At 35.4% G+C, this 22,327-nt stretch overlaps 1 protein-coding gene across 4 annotated transcripts in view; it reads right to left on the reverse strand.

Annotated features, from left to right (window-relative positions):
• COL11A1 (collagen type XI alpha 1 chain) overlaps window positions 1–22,327 on the reverse strand; it is a 164,409-nt gene that overhangs the window by 53,099 nt on the left and 88,983 nt on the right. For all 4 annotated transcript variants that reach the window (XM_074832648.1, XM_074832647.1, XM_074832646.1 and 1 more), the window contains 12 exons: window positions 21,582–21,635; window positions 20,572–20,679; window positions 17,045–17,098; window positions 13,746–13,799; window positions 11,580–11,624; window positions 11,396–11,449; window positions 11,256–11,300; window positions 7,215–7,268; window positions 6,292–6,345; window positions 2,073–2,126; window positions 1,054–1,161; window positions 181–270 (listed from right to left, as the gene is read on the reverse strand). In XM_074832648.1, coding sequence (XP_074688749.1) covers window positions 181–270; window positions 1,054–1,161; window positions 2,073–2,126; window positions 6,292–6,345; window positions 7,215–7,268; window positions 11,256–11,300; window positions 11,396–11,449; window positions 11,580–11,624; window positions 13,746–13,799; window positions 17,045–17,098; window positions 20,572–20,679; window positions 21,582–21,635 — 774 coding nt within the window. The remainder of the gene's footprint in view (window positions 1–180; window positions 271–1,053; window positions 1,162–2,072; window positions 2,127–6,291; window positions 6,346–7,214; window positions 7,269–11,255; window positions 11,301–11,395; window positions 11,450–11,579; window positions 11,625–13,745; window positions 13,800–17,044; window positions 17,099–20,571; window positions 20,680–21,581; window positions 21,636–22,327) is intronic.

Genomic DNA, 22,327 nt, shown 5'->3' on the forward strand with positions numbered 1-22,327 from the left:
CAATAAATTCCTTTTTGCTTATATAGCCAATGATATTTAACAATGCTGGATGCTTGATATCTGCTCTCCTATTGCATTCATTTTTAAACACAGTAGAAGGCTCCATGAAATAAAAGAGTTAATCCATTGTTTCGTGTATTTAGAAACATCATGTCAATTGCAATAGTGCTTATATCATACCTGAGCACCTGGAAGGCCTCTCTCTCCAGGGAAACCACGAAGACCTGCTGGTCCATCTTTCCCAGGAATGCCCTGAGGGCCTGGGTCACCCTTGGAAACATATTACATTTTGATTAAAAAAAAAATATTTGAAATTCTTATGTTAGTCACTAAATAAGTGATGAAAATGAAATACCAGATTGTAGTTACACTAATGACAAAAGATTATGCTGCCACCTATTCACCCACTAATTCTTTTAAGATTTTCAGTATAATAGTCTATCAATATGGTTAAATTTATAACAAGCTTTGACAAAATACAGTATTAGTTATAGAATATAAATAGCGAAAAACACAGCAAGCTATAAAAGTATGTTTAAAGCTACAGTTGTTAAAAATTTACAATGCACATTTAAAATGGAAGATTGAATAGAATTACATAGCAACTAGATAAGCAATATTTTTCTTGTGCCCCAATGGTGGCCAAAAAGTAAGCAAAGAGTTAAATTTAGTCAGTGAAATTCTGCCTTTTATCCAGTACTACACATCCTATTTTAAATGCCAATGTACAATTTTCCACCTTGGTGTGAACATGCCATTACTATATTTCCATAGTGGATGTGTGGTATACATAAACAGTTTGGGGTTTTTTTTGTTACTACAAAAACACTAGTTATTGGCTCAAGAGAATTTTCATTATTTCAATGGAAGCAGACACAGCTCTAAAATTGAAATCTTCCAGTGTTCAAAATCCTTCTGGGTGAAATGTGCCAATCGTGATTTTATATTGTATGTTCTGATTTTATTCTGCATGTTCTGCATGATGATTTGAAATGTGAGAGTGTCAGCAATTTATCTGTCCCTTTCAATTTGTTCCCTCAAGCCACATCATACCTTAGCACCTTCTTTTCCTGCAGCACCTGGGAGGCCTTGTTCACCTGGTGGACCAGGAGGACCTGGATGACCTCTTTCACCAATTGGGCCAGTCTCACCAGTAGGACCCTAAGCACAAAAGTAAAACTTCAGTCACCTCAAGGTATTTAATGTCTTGGGTGGTAGGGAGGAGGAGATTCTTAATACCCAGCTGTTATGAGTATTTGTTACAAAACAATATTACCATTGGTTAGCATACATTCTTCACCTTCCCCCCAGGCAAAGCTAACTTACAAAATATCTTTGTCCTATAAAATAAATCTTGCATTGCATTCTGCTTGCAGACACATCTGTACAGCTTCCAAAGTCTGAAATCCTGATCTTGCTCCTTAAGCAATGAAGTTTTAAAACACAGTATCCATGTATGGGAGGAGGTTACAAAAAGGACACGGGAGGGAAATCCATGAACTATGCTTGTCTTGAAACACTATTTGTACTGTTGTTTTTCTGAATAATATGAATTGGAAGGTAGTAGAGTTGGAAGATACCTCTTCAGATTCACTAGCAGAAAATTTTCACTGAGGGAATTATCTAAAAAGCTCATGCAATCCAAATGCTTGATTTTGTTGCAAATAAGTAAGATTAGATCAAATTAAATATTGATAGTGAATCTCTCCACAATCTAAAAGTGATTGAAATTTGGCCTCTGTCAAAAAAGTCACCTGTTGTATTGTTCTTTCTAAACTATTTCATGGTAGAGAACTCTGCCTTCTTGACTTCTGTAAACCACCAATTTCATAATCACATGAAGAAAACACACAAAAAAGGAAGTGGAATGGCAACCTTGACATTTGCATATTTTGTGGAATCACTGATGATTACTAAGTATACCTTTCTAAAATTGTTATGTATTATTTGTTACAAAAGTTAATATAACAATCAATGTGTTCCTTTTAATACAACAAAAGCAACTGCCTTAGCCATAACATAACCATTAAACATTGGTCTTATGAAATTAACTATGAAATTAAATGATGTACCTGAGGGCCAACAACACCACCGGGACCAGGAGGACCAGTTTTTCCTTGAAAACCCTGTGAAATCATCATAGAATACTATGTAATGCAGGACAAGATATAGAAGAGCAAAATTCATATCTGTGCTGAAGAGGAGGAAGAGAAATTCCATGTCACACATTCCTTCTCTTCAGGAAATGAAAATGAGAAATTCTTTTTTCCTGTGTGTACTTAGAAGTGAAATACTGATTAATCTCTCTTATCTCTATCGTCTCCAATCTCTCTGAGGTGGTACAGTAGTAAAAATTCCAGTCAATTTTACAGATCTCTCTAGGTGAACTTGATTAGGTGAGTCTGAATGCATAAGTGATGCAGCTGAAAGCTGAAAATACATTTTTACATATATACATTATGAATCATAAAGCCAGACACACTTTTTAAAGAAAGACACAGATGGAGGATTAAGTTGGAGGGGCAGTAAAGATAAAGGCGAGCTTAGACAGAAAGAAAATGGAAAGAAATAGCGATTCAGGTAAGATGAAGGTTATATAGGGATGGTAAAGAAGGCAGCATGAATGCCACAAGAAGAATGAAGTTAATGAGAAATTGATATGATGACAAAAACTGGGAAGCAGAGAACAGAAAGGAAATGTTTTGGGGACAGTTTTTCAGAACACTGGCAAATTTTACAGAATTTTCATTTTCTAATCAGTGGCCCCAGGCTTTCATTCAAAATTAGTCAGTAAGCTGAATGACAACCTCACTTTATAGTAACACTGTTTAATATATCTTTGAAACGTACTAAATTATTTCTTTCAAATATTGGAAGTCTGTTGCTTCATGAAGTTAGGTGAGTGCATTCACTGCTGTATCACATCTAGGGTTCCACATAGTATCCCCTGCCTAACAGCCTGTATCTGCCTCCTACTCTGATCACCTGTGAAGAAAAAAAAAGTGTCATCTGGCCCATATTTCTTATAAATGTTGGGCCCTGCTCAGCATTCCTCTGGACACAGTCTCACTGACAGTTGCCCTGTTCCATCAGATCTGGTTTAAGCTTTTTTTTTCCTTCCTCAATCTGATTCTCTCCTTGCTAGCAGTCAGACATTATCATGGGTCAGTTTGGCCCGTAACTGTTTAGGCACTCTCTCTCAGACCTCTGAAATGATCCAGATTAAAAACAAATACGAAAGTACCCCTTTGCTCTAATGACTGAAAATCAGAACTGCTGCAGCTGGAATCATTCATGTGTCCCTTCCTTTACACAGTCTAAGCTTCTTCTGAAGCCTATTGTAAGGAAAGACAAAGTAATGTTGAATATTACCCATTTCCTGAAAGTATCTTGAGAAGACCTGTTATTCCCAGGTTTGCAGTATATTCAATGATTCTTGATGCTAATGATGGTTTTACTACTCTGCTTTTTCTCTTATATCACCAGCTTATCTATTCCTACAGATTCAGATTTGTAAAAGAATTAATAAGGAGATTTCAGCAGCAAATACTCAAGATGACCTGAACATCCCATGGGTTCATCTAAAATATTTAGTATTAAAAAATTTACACTAATGTCTCATGCATGTGTTTGTAAGTGCCTAATTAGCCTCCATTTTTTTTTATTTTCCGTGAAAGACAATTTAATAAAACTGAGTTTATTGTAGTGAGAAGAAGGCCCTTGATTAATCCTAATAAATGAAACATTCAGTATATTTCTATTTTATCCTTTCACAGGCAGGAACCCTAAATTCTTGTATAACAGCAATCTAACAATCTGCAGCTGCTGCCTCCTGTCAATCTGAGATTGGTATCACTGAAATTGATAATCACTGCTAAGGAGGATCCAGCTTAATATTGGTTTTCAGTATCTAGTTTATTCCTACAGTTATATTCCAAATTATTTATCATGATATTAGTGTTCCTATGTCAAGCATCTCAGCACAATGGCAGTTCTTCAAAGTGCATATGGCTTACTGGTGGAAAAAGCTGTAGCCTTTTCTCCACTAATACTTACCTCAGTTGCAGTCAACATATGTTTATTATTCCATAAGCAAGCTGCAGAGTGCAATCTGGGAATCTGGGTCTCTAATTTGTTAAGCTTCAGTATGTCTCTTAGCCTAATTCCCTAATTGCTATAATGCCCACATGCACCACTGAACTTTAATAAGATATATGCCTAAATAAGAAACAGAATTCTTAAGATCCTGATTTACCAGTAACTGCAATGAAAATTTTCTGATTTATACATTTTTAAAAAATTGGAAATGGAAATGTTCATCGGAAAAAAAAGTCCACTTTTTGTTTTTAAAAAAACCCTGTTTTTCTACAAAAACATATACATAAGAACCCATGGGGGAAAATATTTTTAAAATAATTCTGGCTCAAGTATACACATATGAAGGGCACAAAACAATGCTAATGAAAAGCTGCATTTACTCCTAAATTACTCAAGTTTTATATCTGTCTAACCCTGCTAAACCCAAAGGAGATACAAAATTAGAGAATCATAGTAGTGATTGAACCCAGGGGGACCTGGTCCAAACGTCACACAGTAGTGGAGTCCACAGCTTCACTGTATTTTGCATCTTTCATTTCTAGTCATGAGTGAAACCAAGAAATCGTAGAATCATAAAATGGTTGAGGTTGGAAGGGATCTCTGGAGGTCATTTGGTCCAACTGCCCTGCTCAAGCAGGGCCACTGAGAGTTGGTTTCCCAGGAATATGTTCAGATGGCTTTTGAATATCTCCAAGGATGGAGACTCTGCAACCTCTCTGGGTAATCCATTCCAGTGCTCGATCACCCTCACGGTGAAAAAGAGTTTACTGATGTTCAGATGGAACCTCCTGTATTTCAGTGGTGCCCATTGCCTCTTGTCCTGTCACTGGGCACCACTGAAAGGACCCTGGCTGCATCTTCTTTACACCCTCTCTTCATGTATTTATATACTTTGATAAGATTGAACCTGGGCCTTCTCTTCTCTAGGCTAAACAGTCCTAGCTCTATCAGTCTTTACTCATAGGGGAGATACTCCACCTTAATCATCTTAGTGGCCCTTTGGTGGCCCCTCTCCAGTAGCTCTCTCTCTCGTACTAAGGAGCCCAGAACTGGACACAATACTCCTGGCCTCAGAAGGGAAAGATCCACCTGCTGCAGCCCAGGATACTAGTAGCATTCTTTGAGGTAATGGCACATTACTGGCTCATGTTCAAATATATAAGAATAAAGGGAAAATAGGAACTGCTTTTTCTTATCAGACTAAAGAACAATTTTGAGCTTCCTGCATTCTAAACAATGATTAAAATTCATTCTTATGATACACAAGACTAATCTTTGCATCACTGCAAAGAAAAAGAACAAAGAAGTAGTCAATAACATTTCTCTTACACAAAAAAAAGCCACTGTCATTGAAAAGCATTACAATACTACAGTATTAGCAGAAGAAAACATAGTTTTTCAGAATGATGTGTTACTCCAAGCTCTGTGCTCCTCCTTCCAGCAGTGGAAGGGACTCAGCAGTCACTAACAGATTTCCAGGGAAGTTGGAACCCCAAACACATTCTAGATGCTGAGAAAATTTCTCTCTTAATTCATCTATGGCTTTCTCTAGCTCTGAAAAATCTGAGTAAGAATTTTATTTTATTTCAGTGGGATATGAGTAAGTTTTTGGCACTAGAGAAGCAGAGAGGGTTTTTTTAATAATTACATTGAAACTGTTACATGTTAATTTTTTCATTTTGCTGTCAGAATTTACTCATTGTTATTCTTACAGGGATTACATAGGATATAGTTTCAAAATTTAAGGTTTTTTTCACAGGTTGAATCATGCCTGATCCTACTTTCCAAAGGTGTTGGCTTTTGAGTTTCCTAACTGCTTACCATTAATGAGACTTTTTATTATGTTATTATTTATGTTACATGGCATTCAGTGAGGAAAGAACTATGTAGTAATTGCCTGACAAATATTTATTAAAATTGAGATCCAAGTATTAATTTCTTTTACTTCTATTGACTATTTAAGCTGATTGTGATGTTACTAACAGGGCATAGCAAAGAATAACCTTACTTTTGTAGCATGGAAACAAAATAAAGCTTTCTCATGCCTAACCCACCAACCATAAGAAAACTATGTAACCTTTTACACCCAGCCTCTTCCCCTTTTTTCTGTTGTCTCTGTTTCTTTAGTTTTGATCACACAGTCATGACCTTTGGAGGTTTACAACACTAACACAGTAGAATACATTTACTTACAGTCTCGCCCCGCTGTCCTGGGTGCCCAGGCAAGCCATCTTTTCCAGGTGGCCCCTGAAATTGTAAAATAGATAAATCAAAACATTTCTCAGCCATTCTTAATTCTGAAGTGTACAATTAGCTGTAAGAATCTCTGATCTCTTTGTTTTTTCTAGACTAGTCTTCAGTACAGCTTAACTGATCCTATATCAGCTATGATTTTAATAATACGTTTTCTTTGTGTTCTCCCTGATGTGTGTTAGCAATTGCTTGGAGCATATCTGTTAGGTTGTCAAATGCATGCATGCTCAAAATGGCTTTCTGTAAATTCAGAAATCATGGAAAGTCCCTATACTTCCCTTCCATTTTTCTTTATTTAATGACTCAGTTAACACAAAACTAAGCATTACAGGAGTATTTGATTAAATTTCAGGTTTTGGCATTGGAAATAAAATAAGAAAAGCATGCATGAAAAAAATCACAGGTGTTTTGATGCTTTTGTACTTACTCCACATAAGCAGAAACACACAGGAAGAGCAGTATAACTAGCTCAGGCTGCAGCTCAAATGTGCTATTACTTCAATACATTTCTGCTACTAATGAATGTCTCCTTCCTCTTCATTTTTACCTCAACAAATCAATTGTTAGAAGAAAATATACACCAACAAAGTAATTTTTTACCTAAACTTAGTCTGTCACCTAGGCATTGGCATCAACATACTAGAGGATTTGAAGTTTAGTATATTATGCTGAATGTCATATGAGCTGCACCAATTATCATTTTGAATATGTGAGTTCTTGTCTTAGCCTTAAACTTCAATAAGCATATTTGTACTCTATACATAAACCATCCCTTAAATAAATCTTCAAATATTTGCTTCAGAAACACTGTATGAAAAATAACATTCCTGTTGTTGCACATACTTGATTAGAAAGATACTTACTGGAGGTCCCTTTGGTCCAGGGAATCCAACAGGTCCCTGAGGCCCTTGTGGTCCCTAGTATAAAGTCAACAAACAAGTAAAGTTTTACTCTAGCTGCCATGACACTGGATTGAAAAGTTTGCTTCAATTATAAAAAATATTAACTTCAGTTATAAAATATATTAACTCTGTAGATAATGTCTGGTTATAAGTATAAAGCCTCAGCTCCACTGCCATAAATACTGGTAGCAACAATTCACATGCATAGACATTGTAGGGGATTTCCTGAAAGCAATACTGCCTGTGTAGGAATGTAGTAAGAAAAAAGAAAAACTACTTATATCTAATATGTCACCCCTGAAACTGTGCATAATAAAATAGGAATCAACTGTGAGTAAGAAACATTGTTTGCTATGTTGCATAAACCATGGGAATTAATTAAGAGTCTGGTGGTCTTTTTAACTTTCAGTCCACCATTCATCTTTGGCAGTTCCTCCACTCTGACAATATTTCAAGTACAACAGTACAAACTTCCAAATAAAATAAGCTTCCAGAGTTCCCAGGGACTAAATACAACATTCTTGCTATCACGAAAAATAGTTGAGACAGCTGAAAAAAACCCCATGATGCATGAACATTTTGTTTATATAGATTTGTATATACACATATATATGGAGAGAGAAAATTTTCATGCAGCATGGTTTTACAAAGTTACTTAAAGATGATCGTGTGAGTTAGTGCATTGTTTACGTACATGTACAAGTATATATATATACACATATGTACATACATGTCCACATACATCTATACAGATAGATATTTACACAAAGTACTAGCTTACATGACTGTTTCTAAAATTGTCACCAGACAAAATGGAGGCCAGCTTTTAGAATTTATTGCTGATATGCTGAAAGGGACTATGTCAGCTTATTAAAAGATTTTTTCCTGGTTAGTTTTTAGTGTGTTAAGTTAAAGAGTAGCAACCTGAAAAACCTTATTTATTCTACACGGTCCCACAGTGGAGCCATGTACCCTGGTCAAATAGTGCAAGACTTTATCCTGTTCTACTTGGTATATGATGTGAGGTTTTTCTAAGACATCAGCTGTCAAAATATATTAGAATTGTTGATTTGATGCAAAAGGCGAAGCAGGAGGCCACATCTCCCAAATTATGCTACCCTTTTGCTCCTCTGATAAAGCGCCAAGTGTTTCTGAGTTCCATAAGGCTCATTCATTAGAGCCCAGGCTCACTTCCAGAGCATGGCTGCCTCCTGTGGTAGTTGAAGCAGTGTGCAAATGTAGCTGTGGGAGAGGATCCCTTGTGCCCAACCTGGGAGAATTTGCCCTTAAGTGAATATTATTCCAGGGTAGACCTTGATTATACTGTAATACTAAATCTGAGTCAACTAAGAAATGCTAGGCAAAGGAAGAAATCTTTGTGATCTTACTGCACTGTCCATCATTTTTTATTTTCTCTTCCAAAACAGGTGTAAAGTTGTTTCTGAAAGCTCCATAACACACGAATATGTTCCACATAAGGGTTTGGGGTTTTTTCATTCTGCTGTCTCTGTGAACAAATGACCTTTCCTTAATTGCTTCTGGATATAACATAAAGCATAAAGTTTCAAAAAAAATGGGGGAGTTTTATAGAGTAAAACTATTAAAATTGACTCAGCTACTGTACAAAATATATGAAAGAAGTTGGTCCCTCTTGGGAATTGGGTTATAAGAACACAACTCAAAGTTTTACTGTTAGTTTCACCTTCTTTCTCATAAATTCCCACTGTACTTTCATCCTCACATCTTGAGACTTCTTAAGAAAAGGAGATTTGCATTTTTTTTTTATTCACAGTACGGCTTGCAGATTTCAAGATGTTAGACTGATGGATTATGTGAGAAAAAGCACTAGAATACTAACAGCATGTTATCAAAACTACATTTTCTTTTTTGTCATTAAATTTCATTTTAACAGTAGCTACACAGTACAGATTATTTAATGTTTACATGTCTGGTACCTGAAATAGTCTCAGTGGAGTAGAAATGACAGTTTTATTTTTTGGCTGACATTCACCCCTATTGGGAAGCAAATAGATACCTCACACTTATATTACACAAGTGATATAAGATGTGGTGCTCTGCAATTCTTCATCTCTTTGCTCTAATCAATTTCTCTCCAGGGATGCCTTCATCTTGGATTGATCTGCTCATTGTTTTCAGTCCACCCACAGCTTCTCTTCCTTATAACCTCTTGGAGCTGTTAGCAAACTCCTTTGTGAGGCTCTGCTATTCACCTTCTGGTAGCCTGCCTTTGATAGTCCTCCTCAGTGTAGAACAACTTACAGTTCTTTTCTTGGACTATGCCTAGTTCTCTACATCCAAAATCCTAGTTAACTCATTCCTCTCTTAAATCCCAGCTTCCTGCTCCTGTGTCTCTCTCTCACTTGCCACATCACTCCTATTTCACCCCAACTTCCCACTTACTCCTGTTGTCCATGTTCCACTTGGTACATTGTCTTTTGCTTGATATAGAGGTACTTTCAACTTCTTACTGCAGCCTCCCTTGGAGCATTGTCTTCCATATGTACTGGCTACAGTCTAGTCCTCCAGGCCTCAGCTTTCCTTGTATTCTATCCTACTTCTCCTCCTTACTGCAAGAACCACTATCCTGCTCACTAACTCTTGGACAGTTAATATTCTGCTTGTACAATAATATTCTGCTTCAGGAATGAAAGAGCTAAAATGAGTATGAAAGGTTTTTAGTAAACTAAAAATTTTGTTTCCAGTGTACTTGGTATTAATTTTTTTGGCATATGCTTTAATGGCTTTCAGTCAAAAGGAAAGGAATCCTTTCCTTAAGCAGAAAAATGTGACATTAGATCTGCAGACATTCATTTACATGTGTATAGCAGACAGATGCTTATTAATACTCTACTTGCAACTTCTAAGGATAAACCAAACAAAATTAACCTTAATTGCTTTCTGCAGACACACAAACTGAAAATCTGAGATTTCTAGAACACACTTACACCATGCTCTTGTTTTCATTGCTTTTATGGATGTCCTTATCTCCAGTAATCAACTCAATCAAACCATGTGGTCTGATCCTATGGCCTTTTTCAGTTTGCTTAGTTATTCTAGCAAAAACAGTTTGCTGTTATTCTGCCAGTTTTGATACACCAAGTGTGCATGTATTCAGCAAGGAAATAGTGTAACAAAGTGATATTATGGGGCAGGGGAAAATGCACAAGGAGCTCCCTCCCGAGGAGTAAGATTCCTGGAGATCATTGGCACTTATGGGTGGATACTAGGAAATGATTTATAGATTCTCTACATGAAAAAGGTTAGCAGTTTAATGAAATATGACTATGAAAGAAAAGTTTCTTAAGCTTTGCAAAAATACTTTGGCAGAGAGCATGTCTACTTAAACTGAGTTGGTTTTCAAGTGCTGCTATTACAAATCTGATTTATTAATATTGTTTTTCTATATACTGCTGTGTAATGGGCTTACTGTATATTGGATTCGTGTATTGATTGGTAAGATAATAGCAAGCAGAAAATTTTATTTTAGCAAGCACAACAGGATTTCTCAAGCATGCAGAAAGTAGGTTGAAGGGAATTCTTAGCTGATCAGAACAAAAAAAATTGACTGCTTCAACAAAGAAGCTTCTGGAGGTGGCTGGAGTGATTTGCAAACCCCATAAACAAGCAGTAAGCTGCAGTAAATGGGGCATTCTTAAGAACATAAGCTGATAGGTATAACTGTAATTTGCTTGGATATATACAAAGTGCTTGGATATAATACAAAGTGTGTATGTGTTCTCTGTGTCCTATAGTACACAACTAAGCTACAGATGGAGGAAGCTTTCAGCAAACTTCAGCTACCCCATTCATAACTTCATGAAAAGCATCACTGGAACTGAGTTTTTGTTAGTTCTGGTTACTCTGGTTGAAGAAGGGCGAAGACATAAGAGGGAGAACTAAAAATAAAACAATACTCCAACCCTCAAATCACACTCCTACATAGTGGGAAAACCAACATGTACATAAATAGCTTTCACATACCCTTTCACCTGGTGGGCCAGGAGGACCATCATTGCCTGCAGTACCCTAGAAAGGAAAGACAATATGTTTAAAGATCAGACCTCTATTTTATTTGAAAGAAAGAGCCTGTAGACAATCTATACAGTATGCTTGACAATTACCTTTGGACCTGGTTTGCCAGTGGGACCTCTGGGACCTCTTGAGCCTCTTGGACCCTGTCAATTTAACACAGATGCACTTGATGATAATTATTGGCTATTACAATCAAATCAAAATAATTCTTCACAGTATGGTGGAGGAAATTCATAGAGGAAAGCCTCTAAATTGCAAAGCAAAAGTACATACTGTTGGTCCTCGCTGTCCTCTGGGGCCTGGTTTGCCATGTAGTCCCTGTACAGAAAAGTTCACAGAAATCATTTTAGCAGACACTGTATTTGTGAGATAAAGTTTTTTTACTGAAGTGGAGGCAGAGTGCAACTCCCTTAGGTTTAAATGTTATTTTATCTTTAAGTATCTACTTTTCATTTCAATTTGCAGAATCATGTTCCTTGATAAAATTTATTATCTTCCTTAGTTCACTGGAACTTGTAGCTAAATGCACTAAATTTGACTCAAGAGTCAGATTCTGTCATATGCATTAGAACATTTTAAACTCTGTTAAAATAGTAGTGAAGATGTCACATAACAAGCAGAGTCTCTCTGCAGTAGTCTAAAGGACTTGGCATCATTTCCAATGTAATAACAGCCTTGAAGACAAAGTTCCCAGGTTCCCATGGACAGCTCCTCAGGTTAATAGGGAAAAGAAAGGGCAAGCCTCTCTTTTTCTAACTGAAATAGGTACTGTAATACCTACCAGGATTCCGCACACTTGCACAGAGACACAGAACTTGCCAGAATACTAGCCCTTAATTTTTTGCTTCAATATATCTCTTAATCATACCCAATAGATTTCTTTCTTTAGGTTCTGCATTAGTATTGCTGTGCACTCTAATGCAAAGAAGCTTAAAATTCAAGAGAGTAGTATTCTTTAGGCAGGAAAAGGAACCTCATGACCGGTACGTTCTAAGTTCTCTGAGGTAAACACAACAGCAACAGAAAATCAGCAAGGATGTTTTTGCTTTTATTGGAAACCAGTTAAATGCAGACACCTGTTTTCTTGAGGGTTTTCTTGTGGCTTTGTTTTGGGGTTTTTTAATATATTGATTTTATTTCACTTACCAAAGTAAAAACTATGTGTTGTTCTTAAAATGCTATACAGCTTATGAATTTCTCAGGGACAATGACTGTCTTTCCTAGTACCAGTATGCACGATAGCATAAAACACAATGATATCCCTTTAGGCAAGATTAATAATACCAGATTCAAATTACAAACCCAGCAGATACTGTCTTGTTGATGATTAGAATAATGCTTAAGTATACATGCAGTTTGATGGTATTAATTATGTGGTTAGTACCCTAGCTAACCTGAAAGCTTTATGAAGGCCTGATAATGGATCAATATAATTAGATTTCCATAATTTTAATTCTGCTCTTTGATGTTACTGTTTTGCTTGTTTCTTTATTCTGATATCTTTAGTCATTTTTCTCAACAAGAATGAACTGAACATTGTTCTATTGCTTGTGTCTGTCCCTAACAACGTATCTTTATCTTAGCTAAAATAATACACAAACAATTTAACCCATACATAAGAAAAGCAAATGCAATTGGATTTCATAGATTCATCTTTAAATCATGAATTTCTGCTTGTTTTCATTCTGCAAATTAAAATGGATTCTTAAGAACACTGATATACAGTTTTACTTTGTTGCTACAATCTATGAATTCTGACTCATGCTCTTAATTTCATTGTCTTTCTAACAATATCTTCTGCTATGTTCAATCGAGCTTTAGAGACAACAGCACAGTGACCTTCTTTCTAACCGATATTTCATTTTTATAGTTTGAAGAATATGCATAACATTTTCCCTCACCTGCTTCAAGTAAAGAAAGCAGCAAAAGCTGTCATTTTACATCTATTTTTTAGTGTATGTAATAGTACATGTTCTTCATCTTGTCTGGTACATTTTGCATTTTTGAAGCTCAGCCTATAAAAAAGCTTGTGGAATATCAGAATACTTATGAAATACAAGTTGAATTTCCTTGAGGGTAAATTGCATGGTAGCAGGATAATTCATGGGATACAGGAAAATAGTCCTTGCCAACTCATTCAGCTATACCGTCAAAAAAGATACTTCAGAAAAGGTGATTTCTCTTTTTCAAATATATCCAATTATGGTAGCATACACAGTGAGAAAGTGAGTTCCTGTATATTTAGATTAATACCTTAAAGAATGAGAACTAGTGTCAGTATGGCCTGTTTTACATAACTGTAGGGGTTCATCTTAAGTGTGAAAAGCCTGTTTATATAGTTCTTTTCATAGTAGCTTGTATCCATAGATTTCAGTGACTTTCCATAGCACTGAGTTCCTAAAAGTTAATTAAGTGTCATGCAAACATGAATTATCATACCCTTGCACCTTTCTCTCCATTGGAACCTGGAAATCCTGGGAAACCAGTTGAGCCCTGTGTAAGAAATCAATAAAAATATCAGAGGATATCAATAGCAAAAGAGTAGTATAGCCAACATTCAATTTTTATGTAAAGCACACCTCCAAAGTCATGGACATTTTACACGTCAAACTTGCAAGTGTGACAGCTCTGATGAATAGCTGTAAATTAACTTACCATAATGCCTCAAGTCCAGAATGCATTAAAAAAATCAATGTAGAGAATGGACATTATTTGTCATCTTATTAGACAATAAAGTATTCATTAAATCTGCACCGTTTTTAAAAGTAGGAAAGAAATTATCAGTAACAGATGACTAGAAATAACTGTATCATAACAAAGAGGAACAAACAAGGCCTTGTTGCCTCACAGTATAATAATTCTTTTACAAAATTACTTCATTCAAAATAACTGCAAGGTGTTGCCACATCTGAACAGTGGTGTGGCCCTCTATTCACTTTACTGAGCTGTAAACTACTTGAAGTGCTTTACTCACTGTAAACTGACCACTGGCTAGTTTCATTTAACTGATTCATGCAATTTGTACATGTGCTTATATACTCATCTCATAAGCAAAATTTATGAGGAGACCATCTGACTTGAAACCACTTCCAGGCATTATTCCTGCTTCTTTTTTCTCCCCTTTCATTCTGCTAACTGCCCAGTCTAATCTGAACAGTACTATTTTCTTCTTTATTTCTGGTATACAGGTCCAGAGGGACAGCAGACTTGTTACCTGCCAAGGTGTTAATTTGTCATAAAGGACTTGGGGTAAAAGAGGTGGTAGACTTGATAAAATATACTTTTAAGTGACTGGAGATGCAAATCAAAGCAGTGTTTAGTTTGGTCAGCCACTAAAACTACTGGCCAGACTCCCTGCTGTGATAATGCATCTATATCTGTGCAGCTTGCTATTAGTATTTTAGGGGCAAATAAAATGCATATAACAAAAACTTAAAATAGAATTTCTTGGTGCTCTTCTTTGAAACATCAGTATTTTTTCCTTTTTTCTCTTTTTCTTACTTATGTTTTTCCTTTAATGAATCTTGTTTCACAAAATCATTCCAATTATGCATTAATGACTTATGGGCAGTACAACTTCACTGATGTTGATTTTAATTAAACCCTGACCGATATTCACTGGTGGAAGAAAAGTAAGAGGTTCTTTTCTTTTCTTTCTTTTCTTTTCTTTTCTTTTCTTTTCTTTTCTTTTCTTTTCTTTTCTTTTCTTTTCTTTTCTTTTCTTTTCTTTTCTTTTCTTTTCTTTTCTTTTCTTTTCTTTTCTTTTCTTTTCTTTTCTTTTCTTTTCTTTTCTTTTCTTTTCTCCTTAATTTTCTTTTCTTTTTTCTGTTTTTTTTTTTTTTTAAATACTTAACCAGTTATAACTTATAATGTGAATAAAACTGTGAAAATTCCGATCTGCAAAGCCCAAGAATGTTCTTTATAATTAAAAGGCCAGAGGAAAAAACAAACTCTAATGACTGGGCATTAATAGGCATGACTTGGTTGTAAATATATATGCTATTTTTTGCAATTGTGTTAATCAAGAGGGACTGGACAGGAAAAAAACCCATAGAGAAAATTACCAGATAATGGCAGTACTCTAAGAATAATTCTCCGAATAAAAATAATGAAAAGCAAGCAAGCAGCAACAAAAAGAATGGTGTGAACCTTCTTGACAATACCAGGACAAGATTCTTATTTGCTTTACACAGCTGTTCTTCTGCTGCTTCTTTTTTTCTCTCTCCCTTATGACAATTTGAGCTGGACTGTGAGTAACTTTCAAAACTAGTCTCTAGTGAGTTGATGTATTGTAGTTGTCATTACTCTTTCCTGGAAATTTGAGCAACAAATTAGAAGAGTGAACAGTGAACGCAGGTTGAGAACTATTTTCAATTTTAATGTGATAAAAATTTAAAGTAATGAAATTCTTGATCAAGTGTTTGCTGAAAGAAGAATCAATCAACTTTTATTTGAAGTGTTACATCATTTTTATTCTTAGAACTGAATAATGTAAAACCTCTTTGATCTTATACTTTTCAAAAGACGGTTCTAAAGCAGAACAAAAAGAAAGACTGAAATCTCAGATATTTGAGTTAAGAAACAGAAGCAAAAAACCATGTCTCTCAAGGTGAATAGTTTTCATTAATATTTTCCATGGATGGTTTTGATATTTTTCACTAACACAGAATGTTCAATGAATAAGCATTCTTCAGATAGTTCATTCATCTGACTGAAGAGGGCTAAAGTATAGGCCAGAGTCAGAAAAACACTCTGCTTAGCCAGCCAGGAAGTTGTATTTCTTCCAAAAATCGTAATTTCAAATCTGAAATTAAAAATTGATCCCAAATTAGAGCAAAGTTGAGGATTGTACTGCAGGTTGATTGTTCAGTTGTGTAGAAGGGGTAAGGGATTCTTTTACTTGTGATACTTCCCATGATGAGTCATCTTCGAGACAGTCTGGAGATGCAATGTCTCTCTAATGGCCTCCTCTACACTGGGAGATGTCTGTAGAATTATGTTTTTATTCCATTTTTTCTTTCTTGCTAATATCAGAAAAGAGATCTTGCAATTAATTTAGCATGCCCATTTCCTAAAGCTGTGTTAGGATGACCTTTTTGAAAATATGTTTCATAAAAATGTTTTAAAAATATAAGCTTTCACTTAAAGCAGAAGCCACCCATATCGGTTTGTATTGCAATCAAAACATAAAAAATAGCTGAAGGATAGATGTGGGCACATAAATCAACTAAGGGTTGGGTTTTGTCATGTTTGTCTTAACAGAAGCAAAAGGAAAACATGATGAAAATTGTAAATTATATGTTTCAAAGAAATATGGTTTATTCTATGGAAGAAGCAGTAATGACACAAATGGAATGCTTGTACCACATGGAAAATTCTCATCACTATCAGCACCCATTTAGTGGTCAACATAGTCCTCATTCTCTTTCAAGCATATCATTTTCAAATTGTTTAATGCGTGCCTATCTGATGCTCTTACACAAATACAACTCATGAGAGGATAGCAAAGGTTTGAAGGCAGTATTGTTAAGAGGAAAGATAGGGCTCCTTAAAGAGCCTGCCTTAGGGAATCCAACATTTTTAAAGATTTCACTTCAGAACATGATTGTCAAGAAAGAAAATGTGAAAAATGGCCCTTGCTTTGATGCTCACACCATGCTTCCCCAAACGCACAAATAAAATAACTGCCATTGTGACTAATGTCAAAGCACAAGATATACAGCTCATTTACAGCTCACCTTTGGGCCTTGTCTTCCTGGATATCCTGGCAATCCGGGTACACCAAGCTTGCCCTGCAGTTAGAAGGCAGTGTTAAATTCTATTTTATTTTATCCTCCCTAGTGGTTCAGCAAACTTCTACAGAAAATATTTTTTCCACAACATAGAGTGATACTTTATGGAACATAATATTCAATTAAACCAATTTCTCATTTTTACTGTTAATCACCAGTGTGCTTAGTTCACCAAAGTTAAATAAGTGCTGTGTAGTGATATGGGGCTGAGGTCATTATTAATATTCCCTAAGAAATCAGGGTGTTAATAGGTTTAAGTGAGAAGAAGTACTTTTTAATTTATAATGTGTGATGGCTGCTTTGTTTTCCACAGATTTTTCATGAATAGCCATCTGAAGAATCAGTTTGTTTCTTGAATAGTTCTAAACTCTTTGAGAATATGATAAATCATACCCCACTGACTATTTGCTGACAACAGATTTGTGAACAAATATTACCAACTTGCCATGTTCAGAAAGGGCAACAGGATGAGCAGTCTGATCAACACTGACGTTAACCTTTCTTAGAAATGAAACACAGTACCCTCCCCATTGAGTCTGTCTCTTCAGACCTCTAGAGGATGAGTGATGGTTTGTCACTTCCAAAGGCAAGGGAAAGCAGCTTCAGTCTTTGAAAGATGGCAGCTCTGGGGAAGAATTTGCCTATTTGCCTATGTTCCAAACTATCACATTTTGGAGAAGATCTCAATGGAAAAAATATGATTATACAATATAACATGGTACTCTGCAGTAAGATTAGATAATGAAAAAGAGGAAGGAGAAACCTGTATGGGAAAGAAAATTTGTCAAAATAAACATGTCTATTCATAAAAAATGCATCACATGAGTAAAGATGTTGTGTTTTATCATATTCATGTAAGTACATGTGTCTGGCCGAGACATTATTAAAGAAGAATTCTATGATTTATGAAAATATTCATAATGCTGCCAGTTATGTGCCACACTGAAACAGGCTGCATGCATGACAATGACTGAAATGTTTTGCAGCATGATGGTGCATCAAACTCTTGCCAAATTCAGTGAGTTTTGTCCCTGATTTTATGATTAAGCAAGCCCAGTTGGCTAGGTTTTGAGTATGGATATGGATTTTTTTTTATTATAAGCTCTTTTTTTATATGTTCCTCATTGTTCTGGCCCCATACTTGGCTTTTCCTTTACTAAACAAATCCAGCCCTAGACCTACTTGGAAAGAGAGTTTTCTTATCACAGGATCAGCTGAATGTAGAGAATAAGAGACTACTCTGCTATTTTCATTACTATGGCAGAATAGTACCTTTGCATTAAATAAGACATAGGAATGACAAGGAAATAGGACATTAATAACTGGTCTTTCAGGCACTTCCCTAATATTGTGGGGAGATCTAAGAGTTCATAAAGATTATTCTAGTCTTTGTGCTAAAACAGGTATCACAGGACCAACATCATCGAACTCTTCTCTGACACACTCCATTTTGGCCAAATACCCTCAGAATATCAACATAAGATGTTTGACTTTCAATGGGCAAGAAAAGGTATAAATATTTGTATAAAAGGGAAAAATTTTGGTCTAAAATTCCAAGCCCAGCTAACAGTATTATCAACACCAATAATTTTTTCAAATATGTTCTGATATTTAGGGATTCAGATTCTGGACTTGTGAGACTGTGAGAGTCCCATATATAGTGAAGAAGAAATGCTTGAAAACATGAATCTATATTCATACTGAGTAATTTGAATAAGAAGAATTAAAAATAACTGAAATTCTTATTTAAAAACTAACAACTATAAAACAAAGTTTATTTTGTCTTGGTTTGCTTTACTTTTTTTTTTTTTTTTATTTAGATTATAAAGACTTGAGAAAGATGGACTGTTTTGTAGATGTCCTCAGTCAATTAATTATTCTGCAGATACCATGACAACAATACAAATTTTTGTAAGATTCCTAATATTCTTACATTTTTGTCAGGTCAGCAATACTAAAAACAACCACTGCCATGAAACATACAGTTCTCTGGAGACTACAAATATATTGTGGGTGAAGATAATATGACCCTTATTATACCGGATTGTTTTGCTGATCTAGTTAAAACTGACTACGCTGGCTTTCTGGTGTGAACTCAGCTTGCATTCATGTAGGAAAATAGTTCTGAGTTTCTTTTTTTATATTTTCTTTGATTCATGACCTAATGAATCAATTCAATGACCTAATAGCTGGTGAGATATCTTGCAAAATTGTGGAGAACATTAATTCATACATAATTCCCAATAGTTAAGTAAACCTGAGGATAAATCTTATTTGCAATGAGTGAACTGAGTTTTTGGATATATACTTTTCTAAGAGTTTATGAACAACATTATGCTCAAATTATAACCCTAACACCTTTCTGAAGTTCTACTAATGACATACTTGCAAAAAGTAGCAACTTTTGATGAAAAGAGTTTGTTCCCAAATTTGCTGAATACATTTTTTTCTTCCTGGCAAAACTCTTAGCTGTGAACCTTTTTACATTTTTAGTAGTACCACATACCAAGATTTCAGTGTATACTTTTGAAGACTGTATATAGATAAAAAGACAGAATAATTAATCATGATGTCAGATGGGATGTTTCTGGAAAATACTAACTGTTCTTATTTCAAAGACAGCGAGACTGAGAAAGAAATGTAAAATGCACTTCCTGTCTTATTCTTTTCAAGACAGAACTATCATTAAAGCCACAGTTAACCAAAAAAATTAAAGGGAAATATTTTCATCTGCATCTTCTCACTTTAGTGAAATATAGTATATACATTTCTAAACCATCATTTCTGTTTTATTTTATCATTCTTTCCCAGTTATCCAAAATGCCACTGCTGAAATCATCTTTCTTTTCTGATGCCATCACCCAGTGAAATATGGTACCCACACACGCATTCCTCAGGCTCCTTTCCTCCTCTGTATCACTGAGGTCAGGATTCTACAGAGATTTGTACTTTGTGCTTGTGCTCTCCTGTATTTCATGTCACTATCCTTTTTTTCAGTCCTCTATTTTAACAGCCCCTTTTGCTTTTGCCAACCCTATTTTGGATTTTTATTCAGGATAGGTTTTCTGTTTAAAACAATCTTCACATCAGAATTTGTCATAATATGTCTGTGAAAATTAATTCACTCTCCAGCAGCACCTTTATCTTCCTTTGTGCCCAACTGTTTTCTTTGCAATGCATTTTCCTTTGTTGGCATGCTCTGTATGTAATTTGGGGTAAGAATTTAGCTGCCTCACATGCTGATAAAGTACTATAATGCCCTTTTGTATACTTACAAAATAAAGATTCCCAGTACTTGTTCAAATGTGAACTCCAGTGGTCTGCTATAGTAGTGGTGTCTCATAAAAACTACTGTTAGGTAGCTAAAGATTTTGCAGATCTGGAGGCTTGTTTTTTTAGTGATGAAGATCATCACTAAATGATGAAGATCATCACAGGCAGTGACATGTTTGTGTTGGTATCTGGCTACTGACCTTTTCCCCAGCTGGACCAGCAGCACCTGGGTCCCCAGATGGACCTGCTCGACCTTTTGGACCTTCTGGACCGTCTTCTCCTCGTGGACCTGGCTGGCCAATTTCTCCCTAAAATACACCACCTTATAAATATGAACAATTGCCTTTGTGCATATATTAGAGAGACTACCTATAATTACTTGAAAATGTTTTCAGTAAACGTAAATAGAGATTAGAATAATAGAACCATAGAATGGTTTGGGTTTAAGGGACCTTTAAAGGTCATCTAGTCTAAGACCCCTGCAACACGCAGGGACATCTTCAGCTAGATTAGGACACTGTTTATGTTCATTCTATAAATGCAAATACATATAAATTACGTGCTGAATATTACTTTCACAAGTGTAAGAGCCCAGTTGCCTTGCCTGAAGAGAGCTGCATTTGCAAACTGCGTATTCTTATTTTTCCTTCCCTAAATTCTTGTGAAGGCACTCTGACAGTCCATAGAAAGAAAAACGTTTGTTTCTAGGTACTTATGTGGATACCATCTTCACAGTTATTTATTCATACAGACAACAGATACAGGCCAGAAGCCTCTTGTGAGTTTTTTTAGAACCCCCACAACACTTACTATTAAAGGAAGTAAGTGCCCATTGGGCTAAATAAACAACATTTTGGCAGAGATCTGCAAGATGCTAGGTTGGAATCAAAATATCTTTATCCTGGATGGATTAATTTTCCTCAGGCAGATACTGGAGATCTTGGAATCTGGAAAAGGAGATTCCCTAGGAAGAAGCTTTGTGAAAAGGATATCTAAGACTGACATTCTCCTTCTCTTTAGAACTGTGCCATTGTTGATTCACAAGAACCTAATCTCTGGCTCAAATCTGTATATGCACAGGGAATAGAAATAATTTAAGCTACTAGGTTTTATTTTATTTTTGGTTTAAATTTATTGGTTTGCTTCAGTGATCCTTTCAAAATAATATTTAAACTTTTTAAGAACATATGGGCTGTGAACAAATACTTACCCGGTCACCTTTAAGGCCCATGTCACCTTTAAATCCTGGAAAACCGTCTTCACCCTAAAAAAGGCAGAAATGCATGCAACTACTTTTAATAATAGAGAGGATTTTTTTTTTTTTCTGCAGACAGAATAAGAAAATACATTCACTACAGATTAAAATAATTTGCATAGATAAAGTGAGAACTTCAGACACCAGAAAATCTAACATGGTTGTTGATATTTTAGAGAAAGTATATCAGTGCACTACACAAAATGACTTTTTACTTTGAAAGTTCCTAATAACAGCTGTTTAAAGCTGTTTAAAATCTGTTTAGAGAAAATAGAATTCTACTGTTTTACTACGAATTATCTTGCAAAGTCCTTTCTGAACTCCTAAGCTTTTTTTGATTATCACTCTTTTTAATAAGGTCATCCATTCAATTAACTAAAAAATTGGTGGCAAATTATTCAGTGTTATTCTTTGTGATAGAAGAATTTCCCTTTAATTAATTTTTCTTTTAAACTAGTGTCTTAATAGTATCATGAAAGGAATCAAAACATTGGCTGGTTGTGACATCTTAACAATAAAAAAAAAGATATATACAAATGTTCATAATCTAAAAGAAAAAGTAGTCATCTCTATATAGTAGTTTGATGTCTGGCAGTACTCAGCCCTGCCTACTCTCATTGGCTGATGCAATTGAAAGAAAGTAGAAAAACCAATGGACATTAAGACTAAATCCATACACCGTGGCAAAACAGATGCACATT

The sequence above is a fragment of the Strix aluco genome, chromosome 8, assembly GCF_031877795.1.
Source record: "Strix aluco isolate bStrAlu1 chromosome 8, bStrAlu1.hap1, whole genome shotgun sequence".
Taxonomy (NCBI): domain Eukaryota; kingdom Metazoa; phylum Chordata; class Aves; order Strigiformes; family Strigidae; genus Strix; species Strix aluco.